Source organism: Betta splendens, chromosome 7 (genome assembly GCF_900634795.4).
Source record: "Betta splendens chromosome 7, fBetSpl5.4, whole genome shotgun sequence".
Classification (NCBI taxonomy): Eukaryota; Metazoa; Chordata; class Actinopteri; order Anabantiformes; family Osphronemidae; genus Betta; species Betta splendens.
In genome coordinates, this window is record NC_040887.2 from 5548059 (window position 1) to 5562144 (window position 14086).

The 14086-nt window shown below is 42.0% G+C and overlaps 2 protein-coding genes across 5 annotated transcripts; both read left to right on the plus strand.

The window, feature by feature from the left end:
* The first annotated feature begins 127 nt into the window (after positions 1–127).
* znf335 (zinc finger protein 335) lies at positions 128–10706 on the plus strand. Of its 4 annotated transcripts, none has more exons than XM_055510174.1 (28): positions 128–749; positions 1653–1852; positions 1960–2236; positions 2344–2421; positions 2562–3695; positions 3794–3976; positions 4076–4237; positions 4358–4616; positions 4714–4891; positions 4971–5083; positions 5201–5219; positions 5340–5456; positions 5764–5840; positions 5924–6084; positions 6171–6391; positions 6471–6570; positions 6810–6898; positions 6977–7227; positions 7402–7513; positions 7606–7803; positions 7955–8097; positions 8414–8553; positions 8659–8753; positions 8828–8914; positions 9299–9388; positions 9475–9534; positions 9610–9715; positions 10028–10706. In XM_055510174.1, exons 2-28 carry the CDS (start codon positions 1661–1663, stop codon positions 10147–10149), a joined length of 4764 nt encoding a protein of 1587 aa, XP_055366149.1. In that variant the 5' UTR covers positions 128–749; positions 1653–1660; the 3' UTR covers positions 10150–10706. The 4 variants fall into 4 exon arrangements, with proteins under 4 accessions (XP_055366149.1, XP_029011575.1, XP_029011576.1 ...); XM_029155742.3 differs by having other exon boundaries at positions 128–478; XM_029155743.3 differs by having other exon boundaries at positions 128–478; positions 8828–8905.
* A 78-nt stretch (positions 10707–10784) lies between these two features.
* Positions 10785–12936, plus strand: LOC114858472 (uncharacterized). Its single transcript, XM_029155751.3, has 6 exons — positions 10785–10929; positions 11008–11319; positions 11554–11671; positions 11749–11867; positions 12033–12079; positions 12190–12936. The coding sequence occupies exons 1-6, from the start codon at positions 10785–10787 to the stop codon at positions 12388–12390; spliced, it is 942 nt and encodes a 313-aa protein (XP_029011584.1). The 3' UTR covers positions 12391–12936.
* The last annotated feature ends 1150 nt before the right edge of the window (positions 12937–14086 follow it).

Sequence of the window (14086 nt, forward strand, 5' to 3'; positions counted from 1 at the left end):
GAACTGAACATCAATTTGTTAACTTTATAGTCTCATTTATAAATTTATTGTCAAATAAAACACTGGAGTAAAAAAAACACCATGACAGCAGAGTTACCGAGAGTACAGCGTTCACTATCTGACGTTAAACAATGACCTCAGCCTGCGTGCATATTACTCCGCATCCAGTTGCGTAATACGCCTTCCTCGTAAAACAATAGTCCACCGTAACTTACAAAAAATACATTTACCAGATATATATATCTACATACAACTTAAAAACTGTCTGAAATATGAATTGGTCAATAGGTAACTGTGTCAACATTTGCCGAAAATCGAGTCTGGCAAAAAAAAAAAAAATAAGATCCGGTTGCTAAGACAGGAAGCAAGGAGAGACTCATGGCGCCCGACTAGAATGAGCCAAGAATTATCGGTAACTAATTGTTGTCCCGTTTAGCGCCTCTACACTGAAGGGAGCCCCTCTACTCGAAAATACACGGTAAGAAAAAAGCGCGAGGACTGCGGTACCGGCGAGGGGAAATGATTTCATTTTCTTCAGGGACAGCATTCGGACGGTCTGCGGCAGCTGAGGCCCTCGAGGTCCCCAGTAGAGCTCTCAGAATGCCTGAGTGGAAAACGGCCGCTGGTGTAAAATGGCGACGCGGAGCAGGCAGGATGAAGGGCAGCTAGGCCCGTTGAAAGCGGCTAGCGCACGTTGCTTTGGGGGCTGCAACATACGACGTGGTCCCTGGGAAACATTCATTAAAAATGTGTGTTTCGTAACGTCATGTTTGCCTGTCCGCACACTGTCATAGTATTAGCCGTAGTGGTGCTGCACGCGCCTCACAATAATGATGTTTGGAATACAAAGCTAGTTAGCAAGCTAAAGGCTAACATTAGCTACATTAGCAATTGACCCCGAGCCTCTTAACTTTAGTTCCCTTTGAAATGAATCTCACATCACATAATAAACTAACTTCAGTAGTTTCTGTTATTATCAGCAAAGCGTTAACTGTAGGGTCCCTCACATTAACGAGACGTTGCCAGTGAGAGGGAGGATAAAGTTTGTTAGTTGGGATGCAACTTGCGTTGCATTGTGAAAGCTGCATGAACGACTATTACACTATGCACAGTTTCCTAAACTGTCTGAACTGGCACTTATCACAGAGCGATTGATCACAAACTCAACGTGCTCAATAAATGTCTGTAAATTGCAGTAATGTCAGTATGTCAAAACTGTTAATGGCTAATTTACAAACAAATAACAAGTTACACAAAATAGATCACAATCACACTAAAATGAAGAATAAACCACAAAGAGCCTGATGTGTATTTCTAATGGTTTCTATTTAAGTCAGAAGTAATTACATCATTAACATTATAGTTTATTCCTAAAAAGTCCCTTCTCAGCATGCTACAGCCACACAGTTGCTTATCTAAGGTGAGAAAGTCGGAACATACCTCTTGTTTTAGAAGTTATTACACATTTTATCAGTTTATTTATTAGCGTAATAGCATATGCTAAGCATTGGATGTCCTAAAAAAACAGTTCTTTAAGTGGCGCATATAAGAGGCGTAATGGGGATAAGAATAAACTTAATTTAAAAAAAAAGCAGCACATGCTTCAAAAATGGTAAATTCAAAATTGTTGTTGACCTTTTTTCTTCTTTTAGGAGTAGTTATGGATTCAGAGGAGAATGAGGTGGAGAGCAGCAGTGATGCAGGTCCCTCAGGGATGGAGGAGCCGTCTGAAAGTGGCATGGGTGTGGAGTCTTCTGAGGCAATGTCTGCAGACAGCAGTGATGCTGCTGCCCCTCATGCACAGGCTCCAGAGTCCGACTGCCATGTAGGACAGAGCTCTGAGGGACTTGTTGTAAGTGTTTAGCGATCTGTACATATAGGCACAAACCCATGCTTGCACTAAACACAAAAGCAAAGGTTAGTCTTAAACCTTTGTTGATGTTACTTTTGCCTGTCAAGGTGTTCATCCCAGAAACCAGCTCCAGTACAGATGTCCGAGTTTCATCAGTCCACCTCCCAGACTCCTCTTCTGTGGCCCAGTCTACTAGCGTGTCCAGCGTGTCCACGGTGACTCAGTCAGTGCTGGTGTCTGAGTCAGCCCAAGTATTGGTCCACTCCAGTGCTGTGTCTGATGGAGCTATGATTGTCTCTGACTCAACTGCATCTACCTCTTCAGACCTTGGGTCTGCCATTGACAAAATCATAGAGTCTACCATTGGTCCTGACATCATGAATGGTATTTTAAATGATATTCTATATTTTTGTGTTAGAATTAGCACCGTTAACACTGTCACTTTGATCTTTGTGCATTAACTTAGCAAATATCTACTGCTTGTCTATCAGGTTGCATAGCTGTTACCAGTGCAGAGGATGGGGGAGCAGAAACAACACAGTATTTGATATTACAAGGCCCAGATGACGGTAAGGGTTATTATCTAACAATTCAATTTATTATGTCTTCCTCCATTTTAATATATTTTAAAGACAAATTATTTTTAATAGTTTCGTATACTAAATCTACAGTACATGATTGATAAAATAAATTTGTTCATCTGCTATAGGTGCTCCCATGGTAGCCCAGATGTCATCTTCAGTCCTTTCTAATCGTATAGCCATAGAGGGTCTCGCTGAAGGCCCCACATCCACTTGTCTGGAGCAGGGAGACCTGCAGAGCAACCTTGAACCTGACCAGCTGGATGATCAGCCTGGACATTCAGGTTACCCAGAGGACAGCAGCAGCCAACCTGACCAGCCCCAACACTCCCACCCCTCCCAGTACATGGAGTGTAGTGCAGATGGTCCAGACCAGACAGGGGAGTCTTCATCTTCCTATATGGAATGTTCAGTTGAGGAACCTGACCAGACACGCTCCCAGTCAGGCTTTCCTGATTACAGCGGTGATAACAGTGACCAGGACCTTCCTGGATATGTGGAATGCAGTGGGGCTGATTCAAACCCTACGAGTCAGGGTCACTATGTGGTGGAGTGCAGCGCTGGGTATCTTGAGTGTGCAGTGGATGATGGAGAGCAGCCACATCATTCACGCAGCTACATTGACAGTAGCGCAGACCACCGAAGCCTGACAAGTCGTCAGTATGGGGCTGAGTATGGTGGAGAATGTGTGGCAGCTGCAGACTCTGAGCAGCCTGGCTGTTCTCAATACCAAGCACGGGATGATGATGATGATGATGATGAGCAGAACCAGGATCCAGATCAGCCGCAGCACTCCCAACAGCAACCCCAACATTCCCGGTACGTGGAGAGCAGAAATGGCCCTGAGGCCTCTCTCTACGCCGATGACAGCTCCTCATCAGACCACCTTCTGGCAGACACAGCAGGTTCGGCTGGGCTTCCAGAAGCACTGGAGTGTAGCGAGAGCCAGTCGGGGACCTATATTAGTAGTAGTGGGACATATACTGCCAATCCAGAACCCGAATTGGCTCAACAGTGCTCACCTAGCCAGGATGAGTCCCAGGTTTCCCAGGGATCTCAGGATGAAGGTAGACTTGTAGGGCAGATGGAGACCTCAACAGTAGCAGAGGGATCTGGAGACCGACCACCAAATCTAGCTGAGTTGGAGGAGATGATGGAAGTGGTTATTGTACAGCAGTTCAAGTGTAAGATGTGTCCATACAAGAGTGCCTCTAAAGACACACTCATTAACCACATGAGAGACAAACACTTCAAACCTCCAGGTGACTTGGTGATTATGATCAAATTGAGCAATCACTTTGCTTGTAGCCTGTCTAACTTATGTCTTAACTTAATTTTTTGCACCATGTTGGATTTTTAGGGGACATCTCAAAGAAGCGTAAGCGTGGACGACCCCCTAAGAGTGAGACATTGGCTCGTCGCCAGGCAGAGAGGGAGGAGGCTGAACAGAGGAAAGCAGCCAAGATGAAAGCTGCTGAGCCCCAACATGCAGAAGAAGAGGAGGATGATATTGTTGATGCTGGTGCGATTGATGACCCTGGAGGTCAGTTTTTATTAACCATCAGTCAGTCAACATAGTCAGCAAATAATTCAATGAATAAGAATCATAACATTACTGTGGTCCTGCTCTTCTGTTCCTTAGAGGATAGTGACTATAATCCAGCTGAGGAGGATTCCAAAGGACGGCCACCTGCTCTTTTGAAGAAGCCAACTCATATTTCCTCTTCCTCACAAGGGCGCCCTCGTCGTAAGGTTGGCCGTCCAGTAAAATATAGCTCAGCAGAAGAAGGCTACAACAACAAAGGTTAGTTTTAATTATAGCAGAGAAAAATGAAAAACAGCACCTCACGGCACAACAGAGCATTTGTTACAAACCAAAACATCACGTAACTGTTCATTCTGTTTTTTTATGTGCTTGTGACAGAAGCAGAAAGCATTGCTAAAAAAACAAGGGTTAGTACTGATGCTAGTGCTCCTGAGGAGGCAAGCTCTTCTGGGTTAGACAGTGGTTCTGCTGTAGCCACTGATGGAGACAATGCTGAAACCACAATAAGCCAATCAGACTCTGAAAACAAAGACCCATCCTCCAACACTCAACCAGAGGAGGAGTTCTTCCCAAGGAAACGAGGTAGACCCTCCAAGCGTTTTCTTCGAAAGAAGTATAGAAAGTATTTGAATCGAAAGTAAGTATTAAATTACTAAAATACAATACATTTTGTATTGGATAATTTTCACATCAACCTAATTATTAAATTCATAATTCATTACATAATTTTACAGCCGATATTATAAATCCCTCAAACCACTCCTGAGACCTCACAACTGCTGGATCTGTGGCTCGCGTTTCCTCACTCAAGAAGATTTGCGCTTCCATGTTGACTCTCATGAAGGCAACGATCCAGAGCTCTTTAAGTGCCTCCAGTGCAACTATCGCTGTAAGCGCTGGTCTTCTCTCAAGGTCAGTAAAAGAGGATGCAACTTTCTAGTTAACCTAAGTTGACTTTTGTTTACGAAAATTTGTGTGGGCTGTTTTGAAGGAACACATGTTCAATCACGAGGGCACCAAACCGTTCAAGTGTGAGGAATGTGATTACACGAGTGTCTATAAGAAGGATGTCATTCGCCACTCAGTAGTTCACAACAAAGTTAAGTAAGTTCTTCACACAACAGTACATTGTTATTACTTTGTTATAGACATGTTTCATGGATAATCAGATATTGGTACTGAATTTTCTCATGTTAATGATCTTCATTTAACATTTCACAGGAAAAGGAAGACAGAATTGGTAAGATCATTTATTATATAATATACCTATGTAATTGACAGAATAATTTATGTCTTAAAATATGAGTTGTCTCAGCTTAGACATTCAGTTTCTCAGGGTTTTGGCTATTGATTGTTGCAGGTGCCAAAGGTGTCAGAGTTCCCGTGTCCTGTGTGCAACAGAGTTTACCCCTTGCAAAAGAGACTGACCCAACACATGAAGACCCACAGTTCTGAGAAGCCACATATGTGTGATAAGGTTACAAAACTACATTACATTATGCTTTTCTTGATATTACTATAATGTTAACACAAAACTGTTTAATACATGTAGGACATACTGTGTGTTAGACATATTGTTTGCCTGTGAAGATGTTTTTCTAAAGATCTTGTGTGCTGAGCTTACTCAATTTATTTAGCGTCTCCTTCTTTCTCTAATTTCTAAATTTCTAGATTTTCTAGTCTGGACTTCTGGTGCAAAACAGTAGTTTTGGATATTGTTGAACATAAATGTGACAATGCCTACAGAAATTGCACTCTTTGAACTTTTGTGTCTGGCTTTGCAGTGTGGCAAATCCTTCAAGAAGCGGTACACTTTTAAAATGCACCTACTAACCCACATTCAGAGTCTTGGAGACAGCAAGTCAGTACTAGAATCTTTTATTAATTATTTTTGCTGTAAACTTGTATGATTATAATAAAAATCCTTTGAATTGTTTTTTACAGGTTCAAGTGTGAGTTTTGTGACCACACTTGTGAAAACAAAAGGCTGTTGCTGAACCACCAACTATCTCATACTAATGACAGGCCCTTCAAGTGTGACTACTGCAAATACTCCACTAACAAGGAGGAGTTTCTTGTGTCCCACTTGGCCATTAAACACACAGGTCAGAGTGAACACACATATTGTGACCGTGACTGTGTTTTTTGTGCATATGAAATATCTTTCATATTTTGTTATGAACTGCTCCAGGAGAGAAGCCTTTCTCCTGTGATATGTGTCACTTCATGACCAAGCATAGGAAGAACCTGCGTCTGCATGTGCAGTGTCGCCATTCTGAGGCATTTGAGCAGTGGTCTGTGGCTCACCCTGATGAGAATGTGAAGCGAAGACGCAAGCCCTTCTTCACCCTCCAGCAGATAGAGGAGCTCAAACAACAACCCGACAATGCAGAGGACTTACAGGGCACTATTGTGAGTCTGTTTTTTACTTTTTCTGGCTCAGCGTTCTATTCTGTGGCGCACCAGTTTACCAAGCTTTAACCTTCACCAGGTTGCAGTGGATTCTGCTACATTACAAGTTATGCAGGGGATTGAAAATGCCTCAGTGTCCCAGGATGCATTAGGAAACACCACCATCATCTATGAACAAGGTGAGCAGCTGTTCTATGAGATAATCGAAAACTCCTTTCGGCTTTATCCCATCAGGGGTTGATTTGGCAAGTTTTTACGTCAGATGCCCTTCCCTCTTTGAGGGGATTGAAACAACGACCTGGCTCTAACCACTGCGCCATGGCCGGGGAGCTAGTATATGCGATAATGATATTTTCTATAGTGACTGATAACTGTTGTATGCCACAATAAGTGCTGATTCTGTCTCTGTGGGTTTTAGCTGAATCCAGTGATCTTTCGGCCCAGAATGCCTTGGACCTTCTCCTTAATATGAGCAATGCCCGGGAACTGGTTGGAAACTCCTTACAGGTTGGTACTCTTACCTAGCAAAATAAGCCACTTCGTTAGGATTAGCATGCAGGGAGTCATGTTTATGTTGCTTCTCAGGTGGCCGTGCTGAACTCAGATGGTAAGAGTTTGGAAAATGGCACATGGAGTGCAGTAACACCATGCCAGGCCCAAAAGGTTGTGACCTTCCATGTGTCAGAAAATGGTGAGACAGTGCTACAAGAGGCTTATGAGGCAGCCACCTCTGACACAGGAGAGCTCACCCAGATTGCCATAGAAGCCTATGATGGCGGAGGGAACTTTAGTGTGGTTGAACAAGCCGCTGAGGAAATTCATAGCCCTGGATACAGGTGATCTATTAAATGTAGTCTCATTTGAATTGGAGAAAAACATAATAAAATGTACATATATAAAATTATTTATATATTCTAACTTGTTCAATAAGAATGAGTTCAAATGTAGAATGATTTGTGAATGCATGTACCAAATCTTATCCGTCTAAAGTCAAACTACCTTACTTGTAGTAATGAGGAGAGCAGTCCTCAGGCTTTAGAGGTGTCTGGGTCAGACAGTCTGAAAGGAGACCAGTACTACATCACTTCAGCACTGCCTGATGGTGTATTGCAACAAGTTGAGGTGACTATCAGCTCTAACCTTTCCATATAGACATGTTTATCTAGTATCTCCCCTATCTAACTGTTTTTTTTGTGGGGGGGCTGGGGGGTCAGCTGAGCACTGAAGCTCCAGCCTCGCCCTCTGTAGAGACCTCTCTCAGTCTCAGCACCAAGAGATTCTCATGTCGAATCTGCATGGAGTCTTTCCATGGACGCTCTGACATGGAGAACCACAAGAGGGCGCACTTGGATCCTAACACCTTCAAGTGTCCTGACTGTGACTTCACTTCCACTTCATGGCCTGAGGTCAAGGTGAGTTTCTCAGATCTGGACAGTAGAGTTTTCACCTCTGTTATCATCTTTTTTTCTGTGCATTATGTGTGACATGTATGTATTGTAGATTTGGTGACTTTTTACATATATTCTCATAACTACTATGACTTTTTCTTTTTTCTTATTTTAGACTCACATGGGGCAACATTCTTACCTTCGTCCTCACAAGTGTCCAAACTGTAGCTTTGCCTCCAAGAATAAGAAAGACCTGCGCCGGCACATGATGACACACACCAATGAGAAACCCTTTTCTTGCAAACTTTGTGGACAAAGGTGGGATCATAAGTAGATCAGTATCATCATTTGTACAATTGTGATAAATGTATTTTACACTGGGAACTCCCATGTAATCAGTATCCTTTTAGTTGAAAAAGTTATTCATTTTGTAACATTTATGCCCTTTTATATACCTACGTACGTATTTCCCATACATACTGTACACACTATCTGCACACATATTAATAGAAAACCATATTAAATCTGTAAATTTGCTGCCTACTGCACTTTTGGTTAGACCCAAACTGCATTTCGTTGCCTTGTAGTTGTGTAATGACAATAAAGTTTATTCCAATCTAATCAAATACTTTAGGTTTAACCGTAATGGTCATCTGAAGTTTCACATGGAGCGTCTCCACAATCAGGATCATCCTACTCGTAAGACTCGCGCAGCCACACCTCAGCAAACCATCATAGTCAACAGTGACGAGGAGGCCCTGGCTACATTACAATGTAAGAAACACTGTGCAGCAGTGTGTGCAAAAAATACCAGATCTCCAGATTTAGCTGGTTTCTATGTTCTAAACACTTTGCAATGTGTGTGCATGCATGCACCAGCCCTCCAGGGACACCAGACAGTCCTCACACCTGAGCAGTTGCAGACGCTGGGAAAGAGGCACATCATTGTAGCTCAAGAACAAGCATCAGACCAGGTATGAGCCTTTGTTCCTTTTTTTATTTTATATATGCTTTAATAGCTAAGGGCATTAATGTGTACAATCTTCAGGAGGAGGGCACCTACATTCAGCGGATAACAACCATAGATGGGGAGACTGTTCAACATCTAATGACAGAAGAAAATCAGGTAACTGAGGTAAGAGATTGAAGATTCCATGTCATATTTTACTATTCACTTACAGTTCCAAATGATCCAGTAAAGCAGCTCAAAGATATCCCTTTTTATTGAGGTCATGAGGTCAGGGTGGTGACGTCATGCTGGAATATATAACATTAAAAGGCATGTATAATGTTTTTTTTATTAGGGTAAAACTTGAAACTTATGTATATGTAATGCAGTCCAGTATGACGCCACCCCCCACTATGTCCTCTATAAACACAAAATATATATTACCATTCTGACAAAATATCACCATTCTATCAGTTTCAGTGGTGTACCATAAAAACTATGTATGTAAATAGAGCCTGAACCTTTAATTTTCTTTTCTAAATTTGTACAATTACTTCTGATATGTTCCAGGTTCAGTACATCATATCACAGGACGGAGTGCAACACTTGATCCCTCAAGAATATGTACAGGTAGTTGTAGCTGACGGCAACCACATACAGGTAAGCGTATGATCTCCTTAGAGGAGTCGTGCTGTGTCTGAAGGTAATGATGTATATTTTACCTGCCTGCTCTTCCTGTCCCACAGATACCTGATGGTCAGATCATCCAGTATGAGCATGATGGGAACTTTTTGCAGGAACAACAGGTAAGGCAATTATTCTATTATGTGAGAGGTTTTTGTTTTGACAAAGCTCACTGCTTCATGTTTTTACATGTTCAGATTGCTGTTAGTCATGATGGGCAGATCCAGTACCTGCCTGTTAGCTCAGAGCAACAGATTGTGAATCCTGAGGATCTGGAAGGTGCTGCCCACACTGCTGTCACAGGTCAGTTCGCTAACAGAAAATAATTTTCTGATGTTATTCATTTTTAGGTTGTTTTTTTGATGTAGCTATGTTTGTGCCTGTCTATCTGGATCTGCCAGTAGGAACCAGCAGACTTTAAAAATGCTCCCTTTGTAATTATTGTTCATCACAAATGTAGGTTAGGCTTCTAGGTGTTATTAATGAATGAAATATATGTTTTTCTTCCTTTTTTAAAATGTATGATGAAAAATCTTGAGATAGATATACGTCAAAACTACAGTAGTAGTTATATGTACAAGGAATTAAACCCAAAGCCTTTCTGTGTTTGTGTAGCCGTGGCAGATGCAGCGATGGCCCAGACTCAGAGAGTCTACACTGAAGCTACACCTGAACAGCTGGAGCAGCTGCAGCAGCAGGGGATCCAGTACGATGTCATTACCTTCACAGGGGAATAAATGGCTTTTCAAGCTCACCAGGCTACAAACCTCCCAGAACAGAACCAATAAAAAGACTTTGGACTGATGCGAACAGTGACCTCAACCTATTTATGCATATAGCTGCCTGGGAACTGAATCATCATCTCCTGCTTGGTGATGGTTGCACTGTTAAAGATCAGCAGCGTTTTGTAAATTTAGATTATTGCTCCTATTGTTTCTAATTTAATCATGCGCAAGGCCTGGCAATTAAGAGTTGGTCTGTCATAAAAAATTTGTGTTTATGTGCCTCAAATGCTTCAATTAGTAAGACAGTGCCAAAAACACGAAGGCTTAGATCATGTATCTATCTGAACATTCTAACTAAAAAGAACAATTCAACCAGGAGTTTTTATTTTGAATCTATAATATGTTAATTAGTAGAATGCTACAACCCTGTGTTTATTGAATATTGAAGTGTACAAACATTTTTGCATTTGTCTTCTGTTCTTTAAAGGAGAATATGTTTTTGATTTGTAAATATGAAGAGATAATAAGCTGAAAGCTGATACCAAATAAATCACTTTGTGTAAACATTGTGCTTACAGTATGTCCTGTTTTTTCCTTTTATTTTGGTACATGTGTTGTATTATGTTTGTGAAAATGTCACTGGCAAGATGTTTGTTTTTCAGTGTAACTTCCTCTTTGTTCCTGGACAAGGAGGAGCCACAAATCCTCTAAAAAGAAGTGGAAAGCTAAAAATAATTGTTGGGAGCATCGGACTGAAGATGAGGTTTTCTGTGTTTTTTCTTCTGTTGTTAGGTATGAAGAAACTAATGTAGCTCTTCTCTGTTCTCCTTGGCCTGTAATGATCTTTTAAAAATATTGTTTGTCTTTCAGACGTCTCTCTTCTGAAGGGGCAGCAGAGGGTTGACGAGTTTGAAGACATTTTGTTGAAACTCGCTTTCCCTTCTTTTTACAATAGCTATAAGAAGTCCTGCTGTAAACTCTATCCAGGAGGATGTTACAGACTCCTGGACAGCACTGGCTACACCTGTGATTTACTGAGAGGGAGAGTTACCAAAACCGAGAAGGATGGTTGGATCGAATTCAAAATATCAAACGTGCAGGTTGTGGATGGAGGCTACTACAGATGTTTTGTGCTGGGCTCCTTTAACCCCATCTACAGTGACCATTATGTGGAGGTCTCAGGTAAGCGCTCTAATATTTTCATTAATGGGATCCTTTAATTGTTTATTGTGCCATAAGCTCTATTTTGTCCAGGAACACATGATAAATTGGTCATTACAGTTTCACGAGATAAACGTTTCCTTGACAGATGACTTTCCTGTGTTATTTCCTTTTTGGTGTGCAAAACAAAGCACATTGTTATTGCAGCCATAAATTCACGAGGCTCACGGTGCATAATATTCTCACATTACCCAGAAGCTTCATTTCACCACAGCCGATCTCTGCCTCCTGTGACAACGGCCACCAACACCGCCACAACCACCCCAGCCTCCAGTGGACCTGCGATGGCAGAGGACCACGGTGACAGCCCCAGGTATTCTGTGCAGAGCTCAGTGTCTTCTGCATGAAGCTGAAAAGCTCAATCAGACTCGTGTGTCCTGTCTGTGCTAGAGTGTCCTGGAGCTTTGGCCTCCCGCTAGCAGTTATTGTGTCCATTACAGTGATGGCTCTGGTCGCATCAGTGATTGGTCTTGTTTGCTTCAGACTGAATGCAAAACATAAACAGTCAGGTAAAGAGGTTTTAAGCTGATTCTCACATATATATGAGCACCGCCAAAGATTAATTCCCGTGTGTGTGTGTGTGTGTGTGTGTGTGTGTGTGTGTGTGTGTGTGTGTGTGTGTGTGTGTGTGTGTGTGTGTGTGTGTGTGTGTGTGTGTGTGTGTGTGGTTGCAGACAAATTTGGAGCAACAGAGCGTGAGTCACTGAAACAACAGACTCTGGTAAGCGCTAAACAAGGAACTTCGTCTGTGAGTCATTGTCACCGGAGTGAGTGTTTGTGCTCCAGACCTCCTACACAACAGGGTCCCTTGAAAGAGTTTGTCTCCCACAGGACACGAGCGGCGTAGTTTACACAACATTGGACTTCAGAGCTCAGCAGAAACCAGCAGAGGTCTATGAAAACCTGCCGAGGCACAAAACCCAAGCAGCGGCCCCCAGCCCCACCTGGAACGCTGAGCATGCTGGGATGGTGGAGTACTCCACACTGGCCATCCAGCAGGGACGTCAGAGGGAAGTAGCCTGTGTCACTTAGTCACTGTTTGTACTAATCAGTCCATGTAAGGTGTGAAGGTTAAACAAAAAGGTTTCACGATGATTTCAGCACAATAGCATAATATGAAGTGGTTAATATTTTTGATTGTTTATTCTATGATGTGTCCATAAAGTTCACAGGTTCTTCTAATTAACTTGGATTGTTTAATGTTGTTAAACAATGTAGTAAACTAAAACTAAACAGTTTGCATTGATATGTTTGTGTTACAGCCACTGCTGATGATGATATTGGACTTTACAGACAGACAGATTGATGCAGAATAGGATGTGTATCGGTGTATCTGCATTAAACCATAAACATATATAATAAATTATACTACACACATTTAAATTTCTGAAGGGACTGACTTCAATGTGAGGAACGTGTTTGTCTTCTAGCTGATGAACTTCCTTTTCATTTTTTCATCTTGTGACGAGAAGCCTAAAATCATTTAAGCAACTGGAAAACTAGAAACAAGACTTTTTTTGTAGTGATGGTGGTGGTTTGTGTAATATGTATATAATATGAGCTATGCTTTTAGACATTAAAAGATTTGATGTAGAGAAACAAACACAAGGAGAGAGAGAGAGGAGACTACAATGTCTTTTATTCATACTTCAAGCTTCCAAGGCCTGAAGGAAGGTAATATTGGTTTATTGTACAGACGGAGCCACACCCACGTATTTAGCCTGGTTGTCAAAGATGGTGTAATACTGCTTGATAAACACTCCTAGTATCCAGAGCTGCTCAGAGCCACCCTGTCCAAAACCAGTCATGCATCCATAAGAGGTCTGTGTGGGACAAACATAACAATCAGTTTGAGGGTGTTCACAACATTTCTGTTACAATGGGGTCCTACTAACCTGAGAAACGTAGGCAGGTGCGGGAACATTGAAAGCATTTCCACTGAGAGTGAAGGTGACATCACGCATGCTCTGGATGCTCTGGCAGCTCACGGTAGCCTGTAGGATGTAATGTGGGCAATTAGATGTTTGTTTACTGGTTTTGAAAAACTGAAAACTCCATGACTCACGGCTCCGTACTGGTCCGTTGAGGCTCCAACCCAGGCATTGATGTTGTTGATTTTTTGGAATTTAATAATTCACAGTCCAAAGGTTCAGAAATAATGAGTACATATAATAACGTTCTCAGCAAATGCAACACATCCAGCTTCGACCCTGGTTGAGTGTGAAGAGCGAACACTGAGAGCGGTTTACACAAACACGAATCCTCCCTCATCATACTGTAGCTGACAAACCAGTCATCAGTGCTGGTGTCGTTTATCGCAGCACACGGTGACTCACCTGATGAGGCCTTCAGAGCAGAACGCGAGGGGTGAGAGGAGGACCAGAGTAAAGCTCCAGTCGAGGCTTCCAGTGCTTCTATACAACACGTCAAGGTGGTGAGGCAACGTGCCCTTTTGTGTAGCACGGTATCGAGTATCAGCTGGCCATAACGAAAGTGGTGATAAATGGCTTTATATCCACACACAAATATCTAACTAAACCAATGGACACATTTGCTGGAATATAACAAATATTTTATTGAGACATTTCCCTGTAAATGCATGTGTGACCTATAAACCACTTACTATTCAGATGGAGACTGGTCACAAAAGCAGCTGACTACAGTAGAAATGCAATACACTCAGGGTTGCAAACTCTAACACTAACAAGCAAATAGAATTTTTCTCATA